This window comes from Carcharhinus amblyrhynchos, chromosome 7, assembly GCF_965287045.1.
Source record: "Carcharhinus amblyrhynchos chromosome 7, sCarAmb.v2.hapA, whole genome shotgun sequence".
In the NCBI taxonomy this organism is placed as follows: Eukaryota; Metazoa; Chordata; class Chondrichthyes; order Carcharhiniformes; family Carcharhinidae; genus Carcharhinus; species Carcharhinus amblyrhynchos.
In genome coordinates, this window is record NC_137330.1 from 19,446,173 (window position 1) to 19,464,804 (window position 18,632).

Here is an 18,632-nt window from a genome sequence, read left to right on the forward strand (position 1 = left end):
GTGAAATATACTTATAAAGAGGGATATGAAAATCGAAGCACCCTTTTGTTCATGCACAGATGGTGAAATGACAAATCCATGTTTTTAAAATTAAACCCCTTCCCCAGAGGAAAAAAAAGATAAGAATTCCAAATCTTAAAGGATAGAATTGATCATGCAGTATAATATGTTGTTCTGTTTAAAATTTGGTATTCTTTCACCTGTCCTGCTGAGTACAAGATGAAAAATTTTGACAGGATGTCTCTTTTTACAATTACTTCAATTCTTTATTACATATTTATAATAAATTTGTTTATTACTTGGGATTTGAAACATTTCATGTTTCAGTTGAAACCTGTCAGTTTCAAATAAATGAGACAATGAGATTTTTGAAAGAATTGCCTGGAAATTTCTCAAATGCAAACTAAAAAGTATTTCTTTAGTTTTGGAACTGTAAACTAATTTCTTCCATCTGTTTTTGTACTATCAGTTACCAGGTATAATGCCTATAACTTAATTAGGTATGGGATGTTTCCAGAAGTTTCCCTTGGAGTGGGAGTTGTTTGGATGATTGTATGTAATTTATTTGAAAAACTGACCAACAACATAGGCACGTCAGGAATAAAAGAACTACAAGGGTAAAATTAGAGCCAGTCAAGGACAGTAGTGGGAAGTTGTGCGTGGAGTCCGAAGAGATAGGGAAGGCGCTACATGAACATTTTTCATCAGTATTCACACAGGAAAAAGACAATGTTGTCGAAGAGAATACTGAGATACAGGCTATTAGACTAGATGGAATGGAGGTTCAAAAGGCGGAGTTGTTAGCAATTCTGGAAAGTGTGAAAATAGATAAGTCCCCTGGGCCGTATGGGATTAATCCTAGGATTCTCTGGGAAGCTAGGGAGGACATTGCAGAACCTTTGGCTTTGATCTTTATGTCATCATTGTCTACAGGAATAGTGCCAGAAGACTGGAGGATAGCAAATGTTCAAGAAAGGGCGTAGAGGCAACCCTGGTAATTATTGACCAGTGAGCCTTACTTCTGTTGTGGGCAAAGTTTTGGAAAGCATTACAAGAAATAGGATTTATAATCATCTAGAAAGGAACAATTTGATTAAGGATAGTTTTGTGAAGGAGTTCTTTGAGAAGGTGACCAAAGAGGTAGATGAGGGTAAAGCAGTTGATGTGGTGTATTTGGATTTCAGTAAAGTGTTTGATAAGGTTCCCCATGGTAGGCTGTTTCAGAAAATACAGAGGCATGGGATTGAGGGTGATTTTGCGGTTTGGATCAGGAATTGGTTAGCTGAAAGAAGACAGAGGGTGGTGGTTGATGGAAAGTGTTCATCCTGGAGTTCAGTTACTAGTGGATCTGTTTTGGGGCCACTGCTGTTCGTCATTTTTATAAATGACCTGGATGAGGGTTTAGAAGAATGGATTAGTAAATTTGCGGATGACACTAAAGTCGGTGGAGTTGTGGACAGTGTGGAAGGATGTTGCAGGTTACAGAGAGATATAGATAAACTGCAGTCTGGGCTGAGAGGTGGCAAATGGAGTTTAATGCGGGAAAGTGTGAGGTGATTCACTTTGGAAGGAGTAACAGGAATACAGAGTACAGGGCTGACGATAAAGATACTTGGTAGTGTGGATGAGCAGAGAGATCTCGGTGTCCATGTGCATAGATTCCCGAAAGATGGCATCTGGGATGATAGGTGTAGTGTGTTAGCTTTTATTGGTAGAGGGATTGAGTTTTGGAGTATAAAACTCTGGTGCGGCCGCATTTGGAGTATTGCATTCTATTCTGGTCACTGCATTATAGGGAAGATGTGGAAGCATTGGAAAGGGTGCAGAGGAGATTACCAGAATGTTGCCTGGTATGGTGGGAAGATCTTATGAGGAAAGGCTGAGTGACTTGAGGCTATTTTTGTTAGAGAGATGAAGGTTAAGAGGTGACTTAATAGAGACATACAAGATGATCAGAGGATTAGATAGGGTGGACAGTGTGAACCTTTCTCCTTGGATGGTGATGGCTAGTACGAGGGGGCATAGCTTTAAATTGAGGGGTGATAGATATAGGACAGATGTCAGAGGTAGGTTCTTTACTCAGAGAGTAGTAAGGGCATGGAATGCCCTTCCTGCAATAGTAGTGGACTTGTCAATATTAAGGGCATTTAAATGGTCACTGGATAACCATATGGATGATATTGGAATAGTGTAGGTTAGATGGGCTTTCGTTTCGCAGGTTGGTGCAACATTGAGGGCTGAAGGGCCTGTACTGCACTGTAATGTTCTATGTTCTATTAACACTGACTTGACCCCTTTGTTTCAGTCAGGTTATTTATTTGGGTGAAGTGCACACCTGCAGTATTAACCCGGTAACTGGGACACATATCTCACAAAATATCCATGGTGCCTTGTTATAGGCTAAAGGCAATTACCTGAAGATGTTGAGCTGTTTTCTGTACTGAAATGATCATAATTATGCTATCTAATTTGCACTCAATTTGCTTAGACTGCATAATCTTTTCTTCCACCCTCTAGTGGAAGGAAAGGTTGATCGATTAGCGCTAAATAAAGAATGGCAAACAGGTAAAAACAGCCTAAATATTAAACTCTGAATATCAACAAACTTAAAAGGGGTGGGAACCCATTGAATTGTGTCCAGCCTTAATTCCCAATTCTACCCATCTGTACTAAATTTAGATGGAGAGTCAGATCCAACATGTTTTGAAGCTCTCAAAATCTTCACTAGTTCATTTTAGCAAGGCAAATTAATAATGAACACAACAAAGGCCATTATTCTCATAATAAAATCCAAAGACAGCCAGATAAATCTCAGAACTGGAGTACTGATTGCCAATCTTGTTAGCTACATCTGAAGAGATACCACCACCTGAACACCCAATGAATTATCAATTGCATTTCTGTACAAATTAACTAACCTCTTCGCCAAATATTATTTACTTTTAAAAATCTTTTTACTCTGGTCACCATCTCCTCAAATTTCCATACAATTAATTTGTTTTCTTTTTGACACCAAGCTCTTCTTTTCACTTAAACAATTCTTAACTTTTTAGATATGTTAGTTTCTTTACATGTACCAAACCTCTTCATTCAACCCCTGTGCTGGCAACCAGTTAAGCAATGCTTCTCAGGATAGGGGCACCCCTGAGGAAAGGCAGATCCTGTATGGTCTTCCGATTTGATCAGTGGTCAGGGACTGGCAGTAAGGTAGTTATGGGACAGAGAAAGTTAAAGTGGAGGAACCTCAGCCTTTGCAATTATCCAACAGTTTTCTAGAGTCAAGATGGAAGTCCAGTTGTCTGCCCAGTGTGAGGGTTTAGGACATCTGTTGTGGGCTGGAGAGAAAATTGCAATAAGAGGGAGAGGATAGATTGAAGAAAGAAATCCTGCTGATGGAGTATGTCCATTTAGGGCTTTAATTAAAAAGCAAAGCTTTAAAGATAATAATTTCTGAATTCCACAGGCTCACCACTCATTGTCTCCTCATCTCCACCCTAAATGGTCTACCCTGAATCCGCAGACTGTGACCCCGGTTCTGGACTCTTCCACCATCGGGAACATTCTCCCTGCATCTACCCTGTCTAATCTCCTCTGCACCCCTGCAAATCCTTCTGATAATATTGTGACAAAACTGTACATTGTACAGCTGTGGTCTCACCAAAGTTCTATACAATTCCAACATGTCTTCTCTGTTGTTGTAATCTATGCCTTGATTGATAAAGGTAAGTGATCCATATGCCTTTTTCACTATCCGACCAACATGCCCCTCCATCTTCAGAGGTCTGTGGGCAAATACACCAAGGTCCCTTTGCTCCACAGAACTTCCAAGTGTCATGCTGTTCATTGATTACTTTCTTGTCAAATTACTCCTTCCAAACAGTATCACCTCACACTTTTCATGGTTAAATTCCAACTGCCACTTATTTGGCCATTTGATCATTCTGTCTATAATACTCTTGTAGCCCAAGACACTCAGCCTCACTGTTAACCACCTGGCCAATCTTTGTGCCATCCGCAAACTTACTAATGTTATTTGCCACATAGTCATCAATGTTATTTATAAAACGATATATACGGCAATCAACAATGATATTCATGACTGTAACAAATAATATGATCAATTAAATCAAATAAGATTTGCTTTGAATAAATCTGTGCTTGCTGTGGCTGTTTTATTGGTACTATGGTCACTGAGATCTGCTGCTTCTTATTAACAGGTTTCGTTTATACACAATTTTGCGTAATTCTGACTCTCTGCAATTAGCAACACTCACAGAGATAATATCTGACCAATGATTTCCTAAAAGGATTCTGCCAAAAAAAGAACAATGACAGAATCTTGGCTATTATCCCCAGAGCAACTCCAGGATCATGATTCTCATCCACTAAACTACGGCAGAGTTGTTGCACATCAGTTCGTCCAAAAGTGCACGTATCTCTCACACAAAGGCATTCATGTGCAGAAAATTATCTGCATTGGGATAAGTGAAGGCTGTGTGACCATTTTGTTTCCACGTTCTTGGGTTATCTGGAGCTTCTAAATCCCATAGGCTATTATTATAACAGGATACATAGCATCAAGGAAGAGCAGGAAGTACTACATGTGAAGGATGTGGGCCAATGTTGAGTAGTAAGGATATTAGGGAAAAGGCAACAGGGTAAGGCAGCTGAGCTTTACCTCAAGTCACCAGAAGCTGAATGGCGTCTCCTTTTCAGTTCTTCTTTTCCTGGCTTCTTTTCAGTATTATTCTCTCCCTTGTCTACTAACACCCACGATATCCTCCTTTCCTTTTTATTTGCCACATCCCTGTTGTTTTCTAAGGATTTCGACCTTATCCACAATCACAGCATGCAAAATAAAATCGAAACAACTTAAATGGAACCTAAATAATTAAACAGAATGGTGACAGAAAGCTCAGTTGACAAGCTGATGATAAAAGAACTTCTTTGCTTACTTATTCTAAACGGTGAATGCACATGCCAATTTTATTCAAAAAAATGAAAAATCAACAAGGTTCAACACAATTTGGTGCCTCTACAGATGGAACTGAAGTTATTGGTCACATTGCTTAGACAACAGCTCTAATCAGAGAAATGTTCCCACTGGTCCTCAAACATGAAGTAAAAAATAAAAATTCAACCATCAGAACTGTACTGGAACACTGGAATCACAAAATATAAGATTGTTAGGGTTAAGTAACGTTTATTAAACACAACAAACAAGTCAAATTGATTTTCACATTTTCAAAATGTGCTTCTTAAATTTTATCTGCTGAATAATCTTCTTTGTCCGACTGATTGCCCAAAATATACTTATTTTCAGGACACTGCAGCTTATTTTGAATGAGACTGTGCATGAAATGTAAAGCTGCATAAAGCGAATTGTACATTGTTCAGAGGTGAAACTCACCTGATCTTGCGACTGCCTCTTGGCCTCTCTGACTGTACTGACATGTAGCTTGTGCTGCTGAGGCGTGAAGCGCTGCTGGTTCGAGAGATGGCTGAAACATCACTGGCATCACTGTCCGAAGATTTGATTGAAACATTATCAATGCTTCTATTCTGATCTTTGTATGGTAGATGCTGGAAGTGAGGGAAGTGTTCGAACATCATTAACCCTTTCTAACAAAGTATCAACAGACATTCTGTCTACTACATAACTGGATAAAATTGTGCATTAATTCCAGTGGTAGTGTGGTACTGGGTGTGTAGGCCACACATCCCAAGATCTAACTAATCAAATCAAAAAACATGTTCGTAATAGGCAGAATACAGACTGTACTCAACCAGTCTGTGCTAGCAACACACAAGACATTGACTGTTAGATGTGAGTCCATTATTGGGCAGCACTTTCTTCGTGCGCTTATAGCGAATCCAGCTTGTAACATGGTTCATTTATGCTTGCCAGAAGTGAATTCTCCATGGCAACGCCTTGGTGAATCAGTTCACTAGACAGATTCCTGGAATGGCAGAAGTGACAAAGGAAGAGAGACTGAATCGAGTGGGCTTGTGCTCACTGGAATTTAGAAGAATGAGAGGGGATCTCATAGAAACATGTAAATCCTGATAGGACTGGACAGGCTAGATATGGGAAGAATGTTTCCAACGTTGGGAAAGTCCAGAACGAGGTGTCACAGTCGAAAAATAAAGTCATTCAGGACTGAGATGAGAAAGAACTTCTTCACTCAGAGCATTGTGAATCTGTGGCATGCTCTCCCACGGAAAGCTGTTGGGGCCAGTTCATTAGATAAGTTCAAGAAGGAGGTGGACATGGCCCTTGTGGCTAAAGGGATCAAGTTATGGAATGAAAGCAGGAGTGGGATACTAAAAGTGCATGATCAGCCATGATCATATTGAATGGTGCAGGATCAAAGGTCCTACACTTGCACCTGTTTTCTATGTTTCAATGTTGATTGTCACTTCCCAAAATTCTGGAGTCCTGGCAGATTGGAAGGCAGCAAATTAATTCCCACTATTTAAAAAAAGGAGGGAGAGTGGTTAGCTTAACATCAGTAGTAGGGATAATGTTTGCTGACTAAAGTTGAAGTGAGTAAATGTGAGTGGTTTAAAAGTACTAGTGTCACAAGTAGGCTTACATTAACACTGCAACGAAGTTACTATGCAAATCCCCTAGTCACCACACTCTGGGGCCTGTTTGAGTATTCTGAGGGAGAATTCAGCATGGCTAATGCACTGTGGGAAGAAACTGGAGCACCTGAAGGAAACCCTCGTAGGCACCTTTCCAGAATATAGGGATGTTGGAATATAGGGATGACAACCACTGTCTGCGCAGATAGGAGCCACAGCTGTCGGTAGAAGTTGAGAAAGGCAGAAATATCAATACAGGAAGTCAGTTGCCATCTACACATCTGTTGCAGGACAAGCTCAGAAATTAGTTTTCTGCCTTCTTGGATAGTTTTGTGTGGAATAAAATTTTAACAATCTCAAAACAGGGTGCCAGATTGGCACTGCCAGGATCCTACCCAGAGGTTTCAATAGCTCCTGGTCTCATCAGTGAGGTCATCACGTTAGGTCCCCATTAACAGGGACCATTTGTATTCCACTTACCAGCATTCAACCTGTCCACACCGGAGCATGGTCTTGATTTTTTTATTCATTTATTAGTCACAAGTAAACTTACATTAAAATTACAATGAAGTCACTGTGAGAATCCCCTATTTGATCCCCTACACATTACGGCGCCTGAGGGAGAATTTAGCATGGCAAATACACCTAACCAGCACATCTTTTAAATGGTTTTGTCAGAGGGAGGTCATGCCAAAAAAATTTGATTGAATTTTTTGAGCATGGAACCAAGTATGTGGATGAGGGTAGTGTGGTTAATGTAGGTTACATGGATTTCAGCAAAGCTTTTGACGAAGTCCCACATCAGAGACTTACTACTCATAGAGTCATAAAGGTTTACAGCATGGAAACAGGCCCTTCAGCCCAATTTGTCTATGCCCATCCTTTTTTAATCTCTAAGCCAGGCCCAATTGCCCTCATTTGGCCCATACCCCACAATAGCCATCTTACCCATGTAACTATCTAAACACTATTTAAAAGACAAAATTGTATTCAGCCTCTCGTTATAACTCAAACCATCAAGTGCTGGTAGCATTCTCGTAACTCTTTTCTGCACTCTTTCTAGTTTAGCAATATCCTTTCTATAATAGGGTGACCAGAACTGTGCACAGTATTCCAAGTGTGCCCTTATCAATGTCTTGTACAACTTTAATAAGACGTTCCAACTTCTGTATTCAATGTTCTGACCAATGAAACCAAGCATGCCGATTACCTTCTTCACTACTCTGTTCACCTGTGACTCCACTTTCAATAAGCAATGAACCTGTATCCCTAGATCTCTTTTTTCTATAACTTTCCCCAGCACTCTACCTGGTTTGATCTACCAAAATGCATCACCTTACAGTTATCTAAATTAAACTCCATCTGCCAGTTGTCAGCCCACTGGCCCAGTTGATCAAGATCCTGTTGCAATAACCTTCTTCACCGTCCACTATGCCACCAATCTTGGTGTCATCTGCAAACTTACTAGCCATGTCTACTATTATTAAGAAGACTAATGCTAATGGAATACAGGGTGATCTGACAAACTGGATTCATAATTGGCTTAGCAATAGGAGACGCAGGGTGGTGACAGACAGCTGCTTCAGTAATTGAAGGCCAGAAGCCAGTAGTGTACCACAGGGATCCATGCGTTTAGAGTAGCTAAGAGTAGTGGGCGAGAAGAGGATTGGGAGAGGTTTAAATGTCAACAAAGATTGACAAAGAAATTGATAAAGAAGGGTAGGATAAACTATGAAGCTGGGCTATAGTTATCTGGAGAGTAATGAATTGATTAGAGACAGTCAGCATGGTTTTGTAGCAGGTAGGTCGTGCCTTACTAACCTTATTGAGTTCTTTGAGAAAGTGACCAAAGAGGTGGATAGGGGTAAGGCAGTTGACGTGGTATATATGGATTTTAGTAAGGCGTTTGATAAGGTTCACCATGGTGGGCTTCTGCAGAAATTGCAGATGTATGGGATTGGGGGTAATCTAGGTACTTGGATCAGGAATTGGCTGGCAGATAGGAGACAGAGGGTGGTGGTTGATGGTGAATATTCGTCATGGAGTTCGGTTACGAGCGGTGTGCCTCAGGGATCTGTTTTGGGGCCACTGCTGTTTGTAATTTTTATTAATGATCTGGATGAGGGTATAGTTGGGTGGATCAGTAAGTTTGCTGATGACACCAAAGTCGGTGGTGTGGTAGATTGTGAGGAAGGGTGTCATAGTTTGCAGGGTGACTTAGACAGGTTGCAGAGCTGGGCCGCGAGGTGGAGTTTAATGTGGAGAAGTGTGAGGTAATTCATTTCGGTAGGAGTAACAGATGTGTTCAGTATAGGGCTAACGGGAGGACTTTGAATAGTGTGGAGGAGCAGAGGGATCTAGGTGTATGTGTACATAGATCCCTGAAAGTTGGGAATCAAGTAGATAAGATAGTTAAGAAGGCATACGGTGTCTTGGCGTTTATTGGTAGGGGGATTGAATTTAGGAGTCGCAGCGTCATGTTGCAACTGTACACAACTCTGGTGCGGCCGCACTTGGAGTACTGTGTGCAGTTCTGGTCCCCACATTACAGGAAGGACGTTGAGGCTTTGGAGAGGGTGCAGAGGAGGTTTACCAGGATGTTGCCTGATATGGAGGGGAGGTCCTATGAGGAGAGACTGAGGGATTTGGGGTTGTTTTCGCTGGAAAGAAGGAGGCTAAGAGGGGATCTTATTGAAACATATAAGATGATTAGAGGTTTAGATAGGGTGGATAGTGATAGCCTTTTTCCTCGGATGGAGAATGCTAGCACGAGGGGGCATGGCTTTAAATTAAGGGGTGGTAGTTATAGGACGGATGTCAGGGGTAGGTTCTTTACCCAGAGGGTGGTGAGGGATTGGAATGCCCTGCCTGCTGCGGTTGTATATGCGCCTAGTTTGGGGGCGTTTAAGAGATCTATGGATAGGTTTATGGACGAAAAGGGATTGGTTCAGATTAGTGGGTCAGTGTTTTTTTTTAAAAAACTGGTCGGCGCAACATCGTGGGCTGAAGGGCCTGTTCTGCGCTGTAATGTTCTACGTTCTAGCGCTTAATATAAAAAAGGATAGCAAGAGTTTTTATAAGTATATAAAAAGGAAGAGGCTGGCTAGGGTGAACGTTGGACCCTTAGAGGATGAGAAGGGGGACTTAGTGGTAGGGGATGGGGATATGGCTGAGGTCTTGAATAACTTTTTTGTTTCTGTCTTCACGGAGGAGGACGTGAATAATTTGCCGGGTGTTAGAGATGGAAAGGTGGTAGGACTGGAGGGTCTAGATGACATTACTGTTACTAGAGAGGTGGTGCTAGACAGACTGGAGGGGCTGATTGTGGACAAGTCCCCAGGACCAGATGGAATGCGTCCGTGGGTTCTGAAAGAAATGGCGGAGGTGATAGTGGATGCCTTGGTGGTTATTTTCCAGACGTCGCTGGATTCCAGGGAAGTGCTGGAAGATTGGAAAGTGGCTAATGTTACGCCGTTGTTTAAGAAGGGTGCCAGGCAAAAGGCGGGGAATTATAGGCCGGTTAGTTTAACGTCTGTTGTAGGTAAAATGTTAGAATCCGTCATCAAGGAGGAAATAGCGAGGCATCTTGAGGGGAATTGCTTGATAGAGCAGACGCAGCACGGTTTCATTAAGGGGAAGTCGTGTCTGACAAATTTACTGGAGTTCTATGAGGATGTGTCTAGGGCGGTGGATAGAGGAGAGCCGGTGGATGTGGTCTTTCTTGATTTTCAGAAGGCGTTTGACAAGGTACCTCACAAGAGGTTATTGCAGAAGGTCAGGAGACATGGAGTTGGGAGTAGGGTGTTAGCGTGGATAGAGGATTGGTTGTCAAATAGGAGGCAGAGAGTGGGGGTCAATGGATGCTATTCGGATTGGTGGTTGGTGACTAGTGGAGTGCCCCAGGGGGGTCGGTGCTGGGGCCTCAGCAATGTACCATTTATATAGATGATCTGGAGGAGGGAACCGAGTGTATGGTGTCGAAATTTGCTGATGACACCAAGATTGGTGGAACGGCAAATTGCGCGGAGGGTGTGGAGAGTCTACAGAAGGATCTAGATAGGCTGGGCGAATGGGCCAGGAACTGGCAAATGGAATTTAATGTTGGCAAGGGCGAGGTGGTCCACTTTGGTAGGAATAATGGTAGGAAGGATTATTACTTACGTGGAGAAAAACTGCAGCAGGCGACGGTGCAGAGGGACCTCGGGGTCCTTGTGCATGAGTCGCAAAAACCCAGCTTGCAGGTGCAGCAGGTGGTCAGGAAGGCAAATGGGATGCTGGCCTTCATAGCAAGGGGGATTGAATATAAAAGTAGGGAGGTCTTGCTGCGGCTATATAGGGCATTGGTGAGGCCGCAGCTGGAGTACTGTGTGCAGTTTTGGGCGCCGTACTTACGCAAGGATATTTTGGCCTTGGAGGGAGTGCAGAGGAGGTTTACTAGGCTGATGCCGGAGTTGAGGGGGTTGAGCTATGAGGAGAGGCTGAATAAACTAGGCTTGTACTCGTTAGAGTTTAGAAGAATGAGGGGAGATCTCATTGAGATGTATAAGATGATGAATGGGATGGATAGGATAGAGGTGGAGAGACTCTTCCCACTCAGAAAGGACAGTAGGACTAGGGGGCACAGCCTCAAGATAAAGGGGGGGCGGTTTAGAACGGAGTTGAGGAGGAACTGCTAGCTGTGCAGATACATGGATTTGGGCCTGTATCTGTGGGAGTTTGCGCATTCTCCCTGTGGTTGCGTGGGTTTCCTCCGGGCGCTCCGGTTTCCTCCCACACCCCAAAGATGTGCTCTTAGGCTGATTGGTTTTACCAAATTGACACTATTCTCCCCTGAATCTGGCTAAGTCAGGGGTTCTAATTGTAGATACGCAGGGTAGAATAGGTGTAGGGTGATGCGGCAGCGCGGGCTTGTTGGGCCGAAGGGCCTGTTTCCCGTGCTGGATTGTTCTTTGTTCTTTGAACTTCTTCACTCAAAGGGTGGTGAATCTCTGGAATTCTCTGCCCGTTGAAGTGGTGGAGGCTGCCTCGCTAAATGTTTTTACGACGCGGGTTGATGGGTTTTTGATAAGAGAGGGGATTAAGGGTTATGGGGAGAGGGCGGGAATGTGGAGCTGAGCCACAACAGATCAGCCATGATCTTATTGAATGGCAGGGCAGGCTCGAGGGGCCAGATGGCCACTCCTGCTCCTATTTCTTATGTTCTTCTGCTGGGTTCCCTATTGTTCGTCATTTGTATCGATTTGTAAGTTTGCTGATGACACAAAGATTGGCTGGATGGTCATCAGTGAGGTTGAGTGCCTTGGGTTATAGGAAGATATAGATGAGATGTTCAAATGGGCGGATTGTTGGCAGATGGAATTTAACCTGAAAAGTTTGGAAGGAGTAATTTGACCAGGAAGTATGCGGTGAAAGGGCTGACACTGGGAAGTTCCAAAGAACAAGAGCATGTTGTCCAGAGATCTCAGAAAGCAGAAAGGCAGGTTAATAGTGTGTTGAAAAAGGCATATGGCAAGCTCGCCTTTATCAGTTGGGGTATAGATTACAAAAGCAGAGACGTCATGATGGAGTTGTATAGAACTTTGGGGAAGCTACAGCTGGAGTACAAAGAACAAAGAAAATTACAGCGCAGGACCAGGCTCTTCGGCTCTCCAAGCCTGCACCGACCATACTGCCCGACTTAAATAAAACCCCCAACTCTTCCGGGGACCATTTCCGTCTATTCTCATCCTATTCATGTACTTATCAAGATGCCCCTTAGAAGTCACTACCTCCCCGGCAGTGAGTTCCAGGCACCCACTACTCTCTGTGTAAAAAATCTGCCTCATACATCTCCTTTAAACCTTGCCCCTTGCACCGTAAACCTATGCCCTATGTCACTGACTCTTCCACCCTGGGAAAAAGCTTCTGATTATCCACTCTGTCCATGCCTCTCATAATCTTGTAGATTTCTATCAGGTCTCCCCCAACCTCCATTGCTCCAGTGAGAACAAATCAAGTTTTCCCAACCTCTCCTCATAGCTAATGCACTCCATACCAGGCAACATCCTGGTAAATCTCTTCTTTACCCTCACCAAAGCCTCCTCATCCTTCAGGTAGTGTGGCAACCGGAATTGCATACACTACTTTGTAGAACCTTACTTAGGCCGCACTTGGAATATAGTGTTCAATTCTGGTTGCCACATTATCGGAAGGATGTGAACGCACTGGAGGGGATGCAGAGAAGATTTATCTGGGATGGAACATTTATGTAATGAAAAGAGGTTGGATAGGCTTCGGTTATTTTCATTGGAGCAGAGAGAGGGGCGACCTGATACATTGTTCAAGATTATGAGGGGTATGGACCAGGTGGATAAAAAACAGCTATTCCCCTTAGCTGAAGGGGAGGGGACGCAAGTTAAAAGTGAGGGGTGGGAGGTTAGGGGGGATTTGAGGAAAATCATTTTTATTCAGAGGGTGGTGACGGTCTGGGATGCATTGCCTGGGAGGGTGAGGGAGGCGGTATGCCTCATATCCCTTTAAAAAGTACCTTGATGAGTACTTGGAATACCATAACACTCAAGGCCAAATGCTGGGGAAGTGGGATTAGGTGGACAGGTCAGGCCATTTCATGCATCGGTGCAGACTCGATGGGCCTGTTCTATATTGTATAAATATGTGATCTTTCAGACTGCGGGAGTAAACCAGAGCACCTGGAGGAAATCGACACTAGCACAGGGAAAACATGCAAACTCCACACAGACAGTAATCAGGATCCATAAGGGCAGTGTTTCACACAGAGGCTGGTGAGTGTCAGGAACAAGCTGCCAGAGGTAGTAGTAGGGTAGTAGTATAATTTTGTCTTTAAAAAGCATTCAGACAGTTATATGGGTAAGATTGGTATAGAGGGATATGCGGGCAATTGGTAAAAACTGGGTTGCATGGACAAGTTGGGCCAAAGGGCCTGTTTCCATGCTGTAAGCCTCTATGACTCTATGATGTGCCCATTGTTAATGCAACTAAGCACTCCTTGTTAAACACAACAGCACGATCCTTGTTAAAAACACTGTCTTCACCTTAATAAAACAATGCTTTTCTTCTGAATTAGAACAATGCATTCCAATTGTTAACACCACAACATACTCCTTGATAAATACAAGAATGTGCTCCCCTTGTTAATGCAATCACACACTCGTAGTTGAATGCATCAACACACTCCTCGTTAAAAGCAACAACGCATTCCTCGTTAAAAGCAACAATGCACTCCCTCGTTAAAAGCAACAACACACTCCTTGTTAAAAGCAACAACACTCTGCTCCACTTGTTAATACAACAATGTGCTCCTTGTTATAAAAAAAGCTATGCAGGAAGTTTTTTAAAATATTTAATGACGAGATATGGAAGTCACTGGCTAGGCCAGCATTCATTCTGCATTTCTACTCAACCCTGTGAATGTGGTAGTGAATGAAGGATGTCTTTCAGACTATGAAAGAATTTTCTAAGGTACATGCAGAAAAAAATGGGTCCACTTGTGGAAGAGACTAAAATGAAGGCTCTAATATATAAAGCTGTCATCAATAAATCAATGACAAAAGGGAAGTATAGAGGTCCAGAGGGATCTTGGGTGCATGTCCAAAGATTGCTGAAGGCAGCAGGACAGGTAGATAAGATGGTTAAAAAGACGAGCGCATAGAATGTAAGAGTAGGGTGGTTATGATGGAGCTGCATAAAATGTTCATTAGGCCACAGCTATCATATGATACACAGGTCTGGTCACCACACTAAAAAATCATAGGAATCATAGAAATGCCACAGCACGGAAAGAGGCCGTTTGGCCCATCAAGTCTGTACTGACCATAATCCCACCCAGGCCCCATATCCCTACATATTTACCCACTAATCCCTCTAACCTAAGCATCTCGGGCATTAACGGCAATTTTAGCATGGCCAATCAACCTAACCCACACATCTTTGGACTGTGGGAGGAAACCGGGGCACCCAGAGGAAACTCACGCAAACACAAGGAGAATGTGCAAACTCCACACTGACAGTGACCCAAGCCGGGAATCGGCTGGAGCTGTGAAGCAGCAGCACTAACCACTGTGTTACTGCACTGCCCAAAGGAAGCATGTAATTGCACTTGAGAGAGTACAGAGGAGATTCAGTAGGATGTTGTCAGGGCTGGAGTGCTTCAGCTACAAATAGAGGCTGGGGTTGTTTTTCTGTAGAGCTGGAGGGCTGAGGGGGATCTGATCGAGGTGTACAAAATTATGAGGGACAAAGGGAGAATGGATAGGAAGAAATGGTTCTTCTTTGTAGAGGGGTCAACAACCAGGGGGCAGAGATTTTAGCAAAGGGGTCGGTGATTTAGAAGGGATTTGAGATTTGAGAAATCCTTTCTTACCCAGACGGTGCTGAGAATCTGGAACTCATTGCCTGAAAGAGGGGTACAGGCAGGAACCTTCACAACATTTAAAAAACATTTAGATGATTACTTGAAACATCATAGCATACAAGGCTACAGATCAAGTGCTGGAAAATGGGATTAGAATAGATAGATGTTTGATGGCTGGTGCAGATACAATGAGCTGAAGGGTCTCTTTCTGCGCTGCAAAACTCTTGTCACTAAAATCAGGAGAAATGTATTTACCCAGGGAGTGGCTAAAGCTTTGAACTTGGTTGGAGTGTGAGGTGAACATTATATTTGCAGTTAAGGAGAACTTAGAAAATGACACGGTGGGGAAAGGATCCAAAGCAGATGTTGATAGGATTGAATGAAGTGTGGGAGGAGGATCATGTGCTGCATGTTTGATGTCATTCTTACCTTTGTATATTGCTCACATTCTTGTTCCATCGGGTGCATTTTTCCCTTCATCTGTTTTGTTCGCTCTTCTACCACTCGGTTTCCTGTAGAAACAAGGTGTTTTTGATTGTTCAAAGAAACTGTTGCATGGAATAAAATTAAAGCTGTCTTAAAAATACATTTTTTTGTTATTTGATTGCAGAATTAAAGAAGCTCACAACACAGGAGGGGCTATCTGACCATTCAAATCTCAATGAACAACAAGTCATTTTCAGTCCCATATCTCTACTTTTTGTTCAGAAGCCTGCAAGTTCCTCTAAAACCTGCCCAGCTCACTTCAAAATTATTTCTGGTATTAGCTTCCATCATCTTTTCATGTCAACCAATCATGGATAAGGTGAGATTGAGATTTAAGATTGAGATAAGAAGAAATTTATTCATGCAAAAGATTAGAAATCTTTGGAATTCTCTTCTCAGAGGATTGTGGATGCTCCATCACTGGATATATTTAAGACTGGGATAATTAAGTTTTTGATCTCTTAGAGAATGAAGAAATATGGGGACTGGGCAAGCAATTGGAATGGACATTACGAATCAGCCACCATCTTACTAAATGTTCGATGGGCCATATGGTCTATTCCTGCCCCTATTTCTTATGTTCTTACCTTCTTACTCACCAGCGAGTTTTGGAGATTTGCTATTCATGACTGAACACTTTTTTCCCTCAAACTTGCAGGTCAGTTTGTGCATTAATGATACCATGGGCAAGCTTTTCCAGTTCCACCCACTGCTACGATTGACTGCTCCTGCTGAAAGCCAATGGAATTTTGGCTGTCCTGCAGTGGGTGGGTCCTGCTACAGAGGCGGAAAATCCCAGCTCTCATCTTGTAAGCTCACCATTCGTTCCAAGGGGATTCAATCCATTATTACCCTGCAATCATGGTCAATTATTGCATTTTGCCATATCACTTCGTCACTTAGTTATCATTAAGGTTCAGTTTTAATCCATTGTGGTAAGGCACGGCACGGTGGCACAGTGTACTTCTGCCTCACTGTGCCAGGGACCTGGGTCCGATTCCTAGCTTCCACACACAATCTGTGTGGAGTTTACACATTCTCCAGTGCCTGCATGAGTTTTCTCTGGGTGCTCCGGTTTCAAAGAACAAAGAATAAAGAAAATTACAGCACAGGAACAGGCCTTTCGGCCCTTCAGGCCTGCACCAACCACGCTACCTGACTGAACTAAAACCCTCTATTCTCCCAGGGAGCATATCCCTCTACTCCCATCCTATACATCTGTTTGTAATGACACTATCTGCTTCCACTTCCTCCCCTGGCTGTGAGTTCCAGGCAGTGAGTTTCCTTCCACAGTCCAAAGATGTGTGGGTTAGGTGGATTGGCCTTGCTAAATTGCCCCTTAGTGTCAAGGAGACTAACTGGGGGTTTTGGCGATAGGGCCTGGGTGGGACTGTGGTCGATGCAGACTCGACAGGCCAAATGGCCTCCTTCTGCACTGTAAGGTTCTATGACACAGGCAGTCAAATATAGTTTCAAAGTTCCAATATGAAATACTTAGACAATTAACAGACAAGTCAAAACATTTCAGAATATGGAACTAATCTCTTTTAGAGGCACAGATATGAAAGCAGCTCATGATGGGCATAGTGGTTCACTCCAGGGGCTTGGGTTCGATCCCTGGCTTGGGTCCCTGTCTGTGTGGAGTTTGTACGTTCTCATCCTGTCAGTGCGGGTTTCCTCTGGGTACTCTGGTCCCTCCCACACTCCAAAGATGTGTGCGTTAGGTGCATTGGCCATGATAAATTGCCCCTTAATGTCCCTGGGGTGCGAAGGTAAAAGTGATAAATAAACATGTGGAGTTACGGGGATAGGGCCGGTGTGGGATTGTTATCAGTGGAGCCTCGATAGACTGAATACCCTCCTTCTGCACTGTAGGGTTTCTATGATTTCTATGATTACCTGCCACTAATGGAATAGAAATGTTCTTTCCTGATGGTGTTCAAGGCAAGCAGCAACACAGGTATTAGGCAATGATACAGTTATTACCTTGTTCCACACAGTAGCTTTTAACTGGGACTTGCGGGAGCTGTCTGACCCTCCGAGCAGACAGTGGTACTCCTGATGTTGATGACTGAATTGGGCTTCCCTGTTGGTGCACTCTGTGAAAATAGAACACAAGTTACTGAACACTGTAATGACTTTAATGAGGCTCATGATATGGACCTCTTAGAATTAGTGCTTTTTGATTAAGATGTGGATATGCCAGTGTTGGACTGGGGTAAACACAGTAAAAAGTCTGACAACACCAGGTTTCAGTCCAACCGATTTATTTGATAGTAAACTCACTAGCTTTCGGGCACTGCTCCTTCGTCAGGTAAGTGGGAGTTCTGTTCAGAAACAGTTCTGTTCATAAACAGAACTCCCACTTACCTGAAGAAGAAGCAGCGCTCCGAAAGCTAGTGGCTTTTGCTACCAAATAAACCTGTTGGACTTTAACCTGGTGTTGTGAGACTTCTTACGTGTTTACCCCAGTCCAACACCAGCATCTCCACATTATAATGTGGAATGTCAGGGTTACTGGCACTCCACATTATAACACATCCAACCCTCCATCTACAAGCCTGCCCACACCAAAAACGCTCCCATGAATTCTTCTTCGACATCCAAGCTTGTTCACTCACTGGCTATGTCTATCTCCTCCTTTGAAAGCAATTCTCTCTCTCAGCAAATGTGACTCAAATTGCCACAACTGCTGACTGACCCGATTCTAAATGAGATCATTTGAGAGGTTTTCCAGGAATGCACAATCTGTTTGACACTCTTTCCTGGCACAACCAGGAGTCTATCCATCAGAAATCCTTAATTTAATGATTTCTTGCACATCTTTTGACAAGTTCCCCTTGGAAATTGTCAGGTATTGTTACAGAATATAGCAAACCCCTCCACTGCCCCGCAGACCTGCCCCTATCCAGCCATGAATCTCTCCCCATCCCCCCACTGACCCATCCCCATTCCCCTGCAGACCTTCCCCCGCCCTAAAACAGATCACATTTATGAAGGATTTGTCATACTTTTAGAACTAAATTTTCCTGAAATATTTAAATATTTGTAAATTCAAGAAGTTGCATTACTATGGTAATGACAAGTGCACTAAAACCTATCATGAAGAAAGCTTCTTGACTGCATTGTTTACTTACTTGGAAAACTATACTTTTAAAAATATTTTAATAAATATTTTAGGTCGGGT

The 18,632-nt window shown here is 43.0% G+C and overlaps 1 protein-coding gene across 23 annotated transcripts in view; it reads right to left on the bottom strand.

Moving 5' to 3' along the window:
• LOC145344815 (regulating synaptic membrane exocytosis protein 1-like) overlaps positions 1-18,632 on the bottom strand; it is a 743,305-nt gene that overhangs the window by 135,179 nt on the left and 589,494 nt on the right. For 17 of the 23 annotated variants that reach the window (XM_080191997.1, XM_080192005.1, XM_080191995.1 and 14 more), the window contains 4 exons: positions 17,432-17,544; positions 15,389-15,471; positions 5,411-5,583; positions 4,679-4,831 (listed from right to left, as the gene is read on the bottom strand). In XM_080191997.1, the coding sequence (XP_080048123.1) occupies positions 4,679-4,831; positions 5,411-5,583; positions 15,389-15,471; positions 17,432-17,544 (522 nt within the window). The remainder of the gene's footprint in view (positions 1-4,678; positions 4,832-5,410; positions 5,584-15,388; positions 15,472-17,431; positions 17,545-18,632) is intronic. The other 6 variants (XM_080192007.1, XM_080192006.1, XM_080192001.1 and 3 more) reach the window with 1 other exon arrangement.